This window comes from Alligator mississippiensis, chromosome 12, assembly GCF_030867095.1.
Source record: "Alligator mississippiensis isolate rAllMis1 chromosome 12, rAllMis1, whole genome shotgun sequence".
Classification (NCBI taxonomy): Eukaryota; Metazoa; Chordata; order Crocodylia; family Alligatoridae; genus Alligator; species Alligator mississippiensis.
Window position 1 is genome coordinate 58,722,550 of NC_081835.1, and position 9,399 is coordinate 58,731,948.

At 48.2% G+C, this 9,399-nt stretch overlaps 1 protein-coding gene across 1 annotated transcript; it reads right to left on the minus strand.

Annotated features, from left to right (window-relative positions):
* Window positions 1-599: 599 nt before the first annotated feature.
* On the minus strand, window positions 600-6,313 carry C12H9orf78 (chromosome 12 C9orf78 homolog). Its single transcript, XM_006272284.4, has 9 exons — window positions 6,173-6,313; window positions 5,098-5,157; window positions 3,972-4,023; window positions 3,635-3,705; window positions 3,361-3,438; window positions 2,688-2,885; window positions 2,200-2,336; window positions 1,494-1,592; window positions 600-936 (listed from the first exon to the last, which is right to left on the minus strand). The coding sequence occupies exons 1-9, from the start codon at window positions 6,250-6,252 to the stop codon at window positions 845-847; spliced, it is 867 nt and encodes a 288-aa protein (XP_006272346.1). The 5' UTR covers window positions 6,253-6,313; the 3' UTR covers window positions 600-844.
* Between the last annotated feature and the right edge of the window lie 3,086 nt (window positions 6,314-9,399).

Genomic DNA, 9,399 nt, shown 5'->3' on the forward strand with positions numbered 1-9,399 from the left:
TCTGGATTCTGACTATCCCAGGAGACTTCTAGTGTTAAAGAGATTACCCCCCTCCCCCAACAAAGCAAACAAAACACAAACCCAGTTATAATCTGATCATTTTTTCTCTTTGTTAGCAACCAGAGAGATTCCTAGCTATAGAAATGAATGCAGAGAGAGTAGACACACACACACACACACCCCCATAGGCACCATTTAAAGATTCAAATATTCACTGCTCAGGTACTACTATATTTTCCTGCAGAAGAGATAAGGGACCTGACCATGCCGCAACTGCTGCTCAGAGACAAATGTTGAGATTATATGTGGCACCTACTCCCAAGAGGGAGGGAAAACAAACACCCCTGTCATACTGAACAAATTCCTGCGTTATCGTCTCAGATTTACGCATGCTCTATATGTTTTATAGCCACAGGAACTAACAAGAGGTCTCTATTTATGTAGTTACTTTGTGACATCACTTGGGCAAACCAGCCTTAGACCTTCCCTATATGTTTATGAGTTGAGAGCACTCTTGCCTTTATAAGTTCTTTTATAAGAAGTAAGATCCATAGACAAACTTGATTTCATATTTTAAAAATGCCAACAGGAAGCTAATGTATTTACAAAGGAAGTTTTATAACTGAAAATACATTTTATACAAGTTACCACTGACAGGAGAGTTCACAAAGACCGTGCAGATTAATTCACTACAAGCGCACTACAAGAGAAGTCTTGTAGCATATATCAGATCTGTAGGAAATGCCCCCTTCCGCTTCAGAAGTTATTTACACAATATCTTGTCCTTACAAAAAATAAAAGCTCCACCCAAAGGTTCTGTCCCCAGTACCCTGCAGAGCAGGTCTTAATATCGCCTGTTCATCTTCTTGAATTTCTCATAGTGATAATCATCTGTTGCTTTTTCGTTGGGTGGACGCTTGCGATTTGGAGGAGAACCTTTGAAGGAGAGGGAAAAACTTTTCAATTAATAAAGGGGAGTGCAGGGAAGTATATTCTCCCTTCACCTTTCACACTGCCTTTTTAAAATATTATGACCAAACAGCATATAGCACCTTTGCTATTCATGGCTTTCCTGCAAGAAAATATGGTCCTTAGACCTGACCAATACCTCCTAATATTCCAACTGCCAATGCACGTGAATCACAACTTCCAACATCCCTTGTTACTTCAGCTTTAGAAATCTGCCAGGCACAGATTCTTAGTATTTGTATAGCCAGCCACAATATGTGGGAGCTATTGTGTGAATGTGACATTTTCTACATCCCTTCATCTACAAGGGGACACCACAGGAGAGATGTCTTTCCTCATGGAGGCATTACGCTCCTCGGGGAGATCAAGTACAAATCGCTCTATGCTATGCAACTTCCCCACCAGCTCAGGACACCACGCCCCAAAACTGAGGGCTAGAGGAAAAAGATCATTTTTCTATCCAAAACCCATAAACAAACTGGGCAGCTGCAGTAAATTGGCCAAGCTTTCTATTTGGCACTTACGCTCAGGTTCTGGCCTCTCTGTATCGCCCACTCTCAGTGGCCGTGGTTTTGGTTCCTCTTTATTCCTTCTCACAGGTGCATTTAGCTCCTCATGATAAACTAAACGAAAGGAGACAACAAATGGAGAATATTAATTACTGTATACATGGAGTAGTATTATTCAGACAGATGCCCATCTTTTCTCTTATGAATAACCTTCAGCAGAAACACAGCAGAAAGCAGGAATGGTTATCCTGTTCAGTGCTATCACTTCTTGCTGTGGATGCTGGCTGAACGCATCATGACCAGATGCCGCAGCTTTTACTAGCTTGAGATTTTTTCTGGTTCTTCTCCAAAGAAATCAGCCGCCTGGATATGGTTAAATACAACAGGAGTTCACATTTCTTTTAGTACCAGTTGGTCGTGGTATAAGAGCAACTAAGAAATTAATTCTCTTCTCCTGGGTGGCTTCCATCTCACCAATCTGTCAGCTTAGTGACCTACAGCAGGTCTCTATAGACTATAAGCCACCCTTTGCTGCCACAGTAAGATCAGGAATTTTTTTTCATAGATTCAATATGTCACTTAACAGGGGAAATCTAGCAAGCAATAAATAGAGCCCAGTCAACTGGGAGCATGGGTGTAGAAAGTTAAGCCACGAGTAATAGGTTCTACTCGTTTTTACTGATGGTTGGGAAATATCAAGCCGGAGCGATACAACACTCACATCTGTTGTGCTGGACATAGTTCACAGCCATATTTGTAGGAACAAAGGAGGTTTCACTGTCTTTCTTCTTGTTTTGCTGCTCTGCCAACAGCCTCGCCTTGGCCTCCTCAGTCGAGATGATGTTTTTTATTTTTGCGCTGCAGAGAAAAAGCAGTGGAGACTTGATTTTTTTCAGAAGAGGACCATTCTATCCACCTGTCATAGTGCTGGGCACAAATTAATCTTATGGGAAGGTGCTCTATGACGTACCCAGAAACCAAAGTCTCTGATCATCAGTAGCTGTGTTATGGTACTGCCTAGGAGGTCTAGTCATAGCTCAGGACTCCACTGTGCCAGGCAGGGTACAAAAAAGAACGAAGTGGATATCCTTGCCCAAAGAGCACACGCTGACGTTCTGCATGCATCCTCCCACAGGGCCCTAACCAACCAATGTGCACCAATCACCCGGGAAATTCAGGCTGTCAGTAATAGAAGTATGAACTACATACTCGATGCCCAGATCCACTTCAGGAATGCCACTCAGCATTTGATTGGACAGCATCTCTTCAGTCTTCTTGGCTGAGGAAACGCGGATGTTCTCAGGCAGCTCGTACAGGGAGTCCTCGGCATTCTTCAGCTTCACTTTCTGCTCCTCGCTTTCCACAATTCCCTTCCGCTTCTTCAGCTCAGTCTCAATGTACTTCATCCTGTGCCACAGCAATCAGAGAGACAGCTGCAACTTACATTTATTACTCATGCTCCTGTCCATTACCTCTGGCCACAGCTGTGTCACTATGTCACTGGCTGGGAAGAAGATGCAGATAAATCCTCCTCAGCCAGAAGGAGGTACTGGAAATCAGAACAGTTACTTTGTTCAAAAGATAATCAGTTTCTTCCTACAATGTCAAGGCTGTTTCCCCCCAATTGATAGGGATGGTTCCTCCTAGTACATAATGTACACACTGCCAGTGGACCACATGGTTGGCCAGCAAGTGTTGACTTTAATTACAAGTTAATTCCTCCTCAGGCTGGTTTCCCCAGGGTGGGGAAAAAACCCAAGAAGAAACTTCATGGTAAATCGGGAAAATATTCTACAAACACTTAGTTCCTGGGAAAAAAATAGCCTTAAGGCACTTCATTCCTCATGGTGAATCACTACATATAAACACAGCAAATGCCTACATGTCAGCATCTTCGTCCCTCCTGTTGGTTTCTGCTGAGAAAGAGGTTCCCAGGTTGAGATCTTCCTCTTCATTAATCCTAAATATTAACAAGAATATTACGTTACTAAATAATTCACTGACTATAAGCAACCCGACAAACGACTTCATTTAAATTCTTCAAAGCACAATGCTTGAAGCACTTCACCTTCCTTCTTCAATACTGAAAGAGTCCTGCGTGCTGCCAACTCTCTAGCATTAAAGGAAGAGTCATTTCAGACTTCTCAGACACTCACCTGTCTTTCCCTCGTTCTTTCAGCTTTTTCATGTCCACCATCCCACCTGTCTTTATCTTAAAAGGGTCATCCTACAAAAAGCAGAAACAATTCAAAGGCATGAAATATGTCCCTTAATCTATACCAGCCCCAAAGTTACTTTCTGGAAAACCCTCTTCTCTGAGCATCTGGTAAAAATGCCTAAAATTCCCTCCATTAGGCTGCTATATCCTACTAGCCTTTTATGATGGCCAGTTGCTACCCAAAACTAAGTTTTCCAAACGATCTATTGTACAAAGTAGATGCTTTCCCACAGGTATTTATCAGCAGTAAGGTAACAGAAATATTCACAACTTACCACCAATGTTGTCTCTTCTTGCATTTTCTCCCCTACAAGCAAGGCCACAGCACTAGCAAAGCACACAAAAAAGAAAACTAAGATTCACTGAGTGAAAAAACCCTGCTCTTGCATTATCATTCATTATAAATACCACATTAATTTTTTTTAGTATTTTCCAACATCTACTTGAAGGTCTCAAACTGTTTTGCTGATATTCAATATTTAAAACATATATCATCCATCCAATTTAGGGAGCTCTGAGCCCCATTTTCCACACAGAAAAACTGAGGCAAAGCATGATTAACTGACATAAAAGGTCACAAAGCGAGTCAGCGTGAGGAACAGAATTCAACACAGAGCAAACCTTGATTCTCAGTACCCTGGCATAACCTAACAAGCCTCCTTCCTTAGATCACATGGATGATAGCAAGTGAGACTCATTTTAAAGACTAGTTTTCCAATTCCCTGTTTATAATCTATTACACGTGTTACAAAGTGATGTTTAAGACATGAGAAACTGATCCACACATCATAACATATGGTGATATGACACAACTCTGAGAGAGAAATCTGACCAGAAGAATCATGGGGGAGGGCAAATCCACACATTCATTAACACACCATAATTACGGTGCATTAAGTTTAGTACCTCTAATGACAGGTACTAACTTAATGCACCATTTTCAGCTCTACTGTGCATTAGCCCAGATGAACATTTTTTGTGATGTTAATGTGCATTAAACTAAATCTACTCTGCATTAGCACACTTTTTCCATGATGCGATAATGCGCAGTAGAATTAGTCCAATGCGCATTAAGCATCTCAAGTAGATGCACCCATCGTTAACTAACTTTAAGGTCTTTCAGTTTTAAAGTAGGCCCAAACTCTTCATGGTTTTGGGCTGCAGCTCTACAGGGAACCAGTATTCATGAACATGGTTTACATACGACTGCAGCTGTGCCCAGTACCAACTTTTACAGGTCTTTGGACCGTCAAGAGGCCTTCTCCTCTCCCAGGCCCAGTTCTTGGGGCCACAGCGACGTCCTTCAGCGCCGGGGAGTACGGACGACAGGGAGGCCAACTCACAGCCACAAGGAAGTCTCTGACCCAACATGAGCTGGCGTGTGTTTGCTGAGACACTCACCTCACCCCATTGGGCCGCCTCCTCAGGCTCTGCACTTCCTTCGCTTCCTCGAGCTTCAGCCTGAAGGAAAAACGTTACCTTTGTGAGCTGGTTGGGGCTCCTCTGCGCCCACTCCCCAGCGCACAGACCACTCTCACGTCAAGCATTGGAAAAGGGGGGGTTATTGCCCTGTGTAGCCCTCACACTCCTCTGTCGTGTGCCATACTACAAGTTGTATTTATTTTGATACTAAAGTTTCTAGGATTGTGATGGGGGCTTTACAGGATACGGGAGGGAGGGACAGACTGAAAGTCCTTGTTCCTTTTGGAGAAACATCATTTCCTGTAACTCCACGGAACTCTCCCTGACCCCCGCGCGGCCCCTCATCGCTTCTACCCTCAGCTTTTTCTCTGTAAAACAATTGCAGCTGTGCACCATTGACTCTTTTCCAGAGGAAAAATGGAAAATAGCTCACGCTGTTGGGATACAGCTCAGCCCGTGGCACAGTGGGTGCACAGAGGTGCACGTGCACCCCTGACAGGCCGCGCTCCCCGCTTCGGTGACAGGCGGGGAGGCAGGTGCGAGCGCCGGGCGGGCAGCGGGAGCGCTGGATGAAGTGCCGCGGCCACCTCCCGGTCGGTGCAATCAGCGAGATTGGCTGCGGAGGACCCCCGCCCTTGGTCAGCGAGATCGGACACGGGGAATCGGCAGCAGGGGGGACCCCAGTCGCTAACTAGTCGCTGGGGGGGCACGTGCCCCCCCAACTACGGTGGCACCAGCCGCCCGTGCCGTGGCGCACACACAGGGGGGCTCTGCGTGTGCGCCAGCACGTACACAGGCGGCTCCAGCGTTGCCAAATCTGAAACGATCACATTGGGAGCACACGCCGGGAAAGCACGCGAGTCAATCGTCCTGTTCACTTATCCGGGTCACTGCGAGTCCCAGCGAGCGAGGCCGACGCGGAGGCAAGCAGCTCTAGGCCGGCGCTGGCGGCAAACCCCCAGCTCGGCTGAACGCGGGTCTGGCGCCCGCACCCCCGCAAGGACAGTGCCACAGTCCGCTCACACGGCCCCTCCTCCTCTCGCCCCGCACCCACCGGACCTCCTCGGTGACATGCTGGTCCTCCTCGTCCTCCTCGGAGTCCGCGCGCCGCCGGAACACCCGCCCCGCCGGCATCGCGGCCCGGGCCTGCGGCTCGGCTCCCCGGGTGCCCTGCGCTTCCGGCGCGCTGCGATGACGCAGTGGGCGCGATGACTACGCGGTGCGTGCCGAAGCCGCGGGCGTGCCCTTCGTGGCGCGCTGCGCCACTCCGCCCAGGTCTGACTCGCTGTTTCTCGGCTCCTGTCCGGCGCGTCTGCAAGGGCTGCGCAGTCTGCTCCGGCAGCGTCTCCCCTGGCCCGGGCCGAGTCCGTGTGGACGCTGCCCCTTGCTGGGGGTCCACGTGTGGTCCCTCGCAACCGATTGTCCCCTAGGAAAAGATGCTGTCCACGGGGGGTGGCTCCCAAAGGTAGCCACAAGTCACCCCGCATTGGTGCTAGATGAGTAATGCAGCTGCATTCATTGGTGACGTGGCGGGGGGGCACGTGCCCCCCCGAGCGTGGCAGTGCACCCTTGCACGTGCCCGTCGTGTCCCCCAGCCTCCGGCGCACGCGGCATTTGTGCATTTATATTGTAAATAGCAATCATATTGATTGGGAAGCACTTCTTTGGGGTGACTTTGGACGTTTGGAAGGGCTCTGGGTTGGGCTTGTTGTTGGCTGGAGTCTCGGCCGCTTTCTTAAAGAAAGTGTCCGAGGCGGTTGGGGCAGGCGTTGTGCAGGGAGACGGGCGACGCAGCCACTGTGTTCGTGGCGTGGCGTCGGATCGAGTCGAAACAGGTCAGGAAGTCGAAACGGGCGTCAATTTATAAACCTTGTAAATGCCGCCGGGTCGTTGGAGCTCGACACGTCTTAAGTCGAGGACGGCCTGCAATGAAACGCTACATCAGTTACCCTTTACGAAACGTAATAAAAAAACCATAACAATACAATTGTCCGAAAAAGTGAAAGGATTTAGAAGAGTTGAAGCAGAGGCTCGGGGACCTGCTGCCTTGCCCTAGGAGCCCCGTTGCTCCAGGCGTTTAAACTGGATTGGACCCAATAGCAAACATGCTGCAGGGAGCAATCCAGCACCCGCGAGCACAGATCTTTTGTTTGCTCGCGTGATTCTGCGAGTCGGCTTTTCTTTTAAAATTACTCGCGGATTCTCTTAATAAGCGTTTCCAAATTGCATTTTAATGCCGACAAACCAAATTCATCTCTTAAATGAATAAGCGTTTCCAAATCACATTTTGTTAATGCCGACAAACCAAATTCTGCACCCCCATTTATCACGTGACTTCAAACCCACCGTGGATGCCCTGCAGAGAAGCTGCTGCCGTGTTTGGTGTGTTTGTGTGCAACACCCTGGGTTGTTTGCCGGGTGGAAGAATATTTTCCAAGGGATGCGGTGTAGCAATTATGCCGCGTCTGTTAGCCTCTCTCTGACTCGGTTTCGGCATCTGTAGATCAGGGATAATTCCTATCGCACGCAGGAGTTACTGTCAGTAAAAAAAAAATTGTGAGCCTTATGGGAAGGATGCAGTAGCAGCACAGAGCATTAGGTTGTTACCAAATCACCCCATTTTCAAGATTTTATTTTCTCAGCCCAAATGTCCTATATTCAATAAGGAGCAACTTCTGACTTGACTGAGGCCAAAAAGAGCTCTGCTATTGACTCTGATGGAACCTGCATTTGTCCCCAAGTGCTCTGAGGCTGTGAAGTTGGTGGTGTTTATTTGTACATCACAAGTTATTTGTGTCGGCAATCTTGCATTACAGCTAATGGGGGGAAAAGTGTGCATTATGCTGCTGGCTTCTTATGAGCACTTCAACAAGAAGCAAGGAGCAGGTGTTTACAAATATTCCTCACTGAGAACTTCCTGTATAATCTGCAAAGGACGAGTGGCTTGCATTGCTGGACAGATTCTTTTCCCTTCCGGCTTGTATAACAACCTCCTGGCATCAGATGTGATTTTGCAGGGCCAGTAAATGTTGCAGGATGCAGATTTAGCCACTGGATGGGGGACTTTGCTAATTAGTCATCTTGGCTACCAATTGGCTGAGATCCCAATATAGATGTATAGAAACTCCCCCAGTACAGCTTTGGTGCATGGGTGCCGTTATGCCCTGGTTCGTGTAAGTAGATTCTTGAAAACACGTGAAGGATCCGGGCCTGTGCAATGACATTGCAACATGAGATGTCTCCAGATGGGTGCCCACGGGCCTTTATGGTTCGCTCTGCGGATGAGAAATACTAGGTATGATTAATTATTATGTTATCAACATTTTAAGCAACTATCAACCAAGAGCTTGGGAAACAGATTTGGGTTGGGGTTTTTTGGGATGGTCTAGTGCATAACAAAGATCAATAGCCTTCCCCCTGTGCCTGCCCTTTTACACCTTGGAGAGAGCATAGCTTTTAGCACAGAACAGCGACAACAGCCCAGAGGGAGGAAGAGTAAAGCTGAGGTCTGTGTAAGGACAAAGAATAGTTGCTAAAAGGGCTGCCAAGCCGTGGAAATCTCTGCAGCCCTGTCAAAGGCTGGAGCCAGGCTGCAAAACTGCTGCACTTGCATTCTGTACCCGGGCACTAGTATGCGGCATATATTCTCCAGCCTTTGGAAGAAGCAAGGAGCTATATTTCTCCTCCTGTTATTATTTGCATTACAGTGGTAGCTGGAGGCACCAGTCAGGAAGTTGGGATGCGCTGTGCTAGCTCTAGACCACAGGCGTACAGGATGGCCTGAGCATCTTTGCTTTGCAGTAAAGGAGTAACTAGACTGAGCTGTCACGTGGGTGCTGAACGTGCCCTTGGTTCCTGCGTGGTCTGCGCCTCATCCCCTAGACTGGAGTTCGCTAGTTTGAGGATCGTTTCTTCTGGTAAAACAATATGCTGTCAACTCCATCTGTAGTGTTCCCCGTGACTTACTACAGCCGTGTTAACCTCCCTTCACGGTCCGTCCCCATCCTTTCTTAATCAGCCCAGAGCCAGTATGTCAGGTGCTTGCCTTGCCAACGCTCTCCGCTGTCGGGTCGATGCCAGCAGGCTCTGCGGCGCTCTGCGCCCAGCTCCTCGCTGCGTGCAGTGCTGCCCTGCGCGTAGCCATGCCCTGTCCTACCCAGCCTGCTCCTGGGCTCCATTTGGGGGGGACATCTGAGCGGTGGGGACCAAGGTGTGAATGCCCCATGTGGGGTCCAGCTCCGATGCGTGCGGTGACCATCCTCTCTGCAGCCAGCGCTGGTC

What these genes read in the sequence shown, in the direction of transcription:
- C12H9orf78 (XM_006272284.4), bottom strand. Translation starts at nt 6,252, where the DNA reads ATGCCGGCGGGGCGGGTGTTCCGGCGGCGCGCGGACTCCGAGGAGGAC. An exon ending in GAAGTGGATCTGGGCATCGA is followed by an intron (nt 2,337 to 2,687) that starts GTATGTAGTTCA and finishes TTTTCTCTGCAG; the next exon opens with CGCAAAAATAAAAAACATCA. An exon ending in AGAGAGGCCAGAACCTGAGC is followed by an intron (nt 937 to 1,493) that starts GTAAGTGCCAAA and finishes TCTCCTTCAAAG; the next exon opens with GTTCTCCTCCAAATCGCAAG.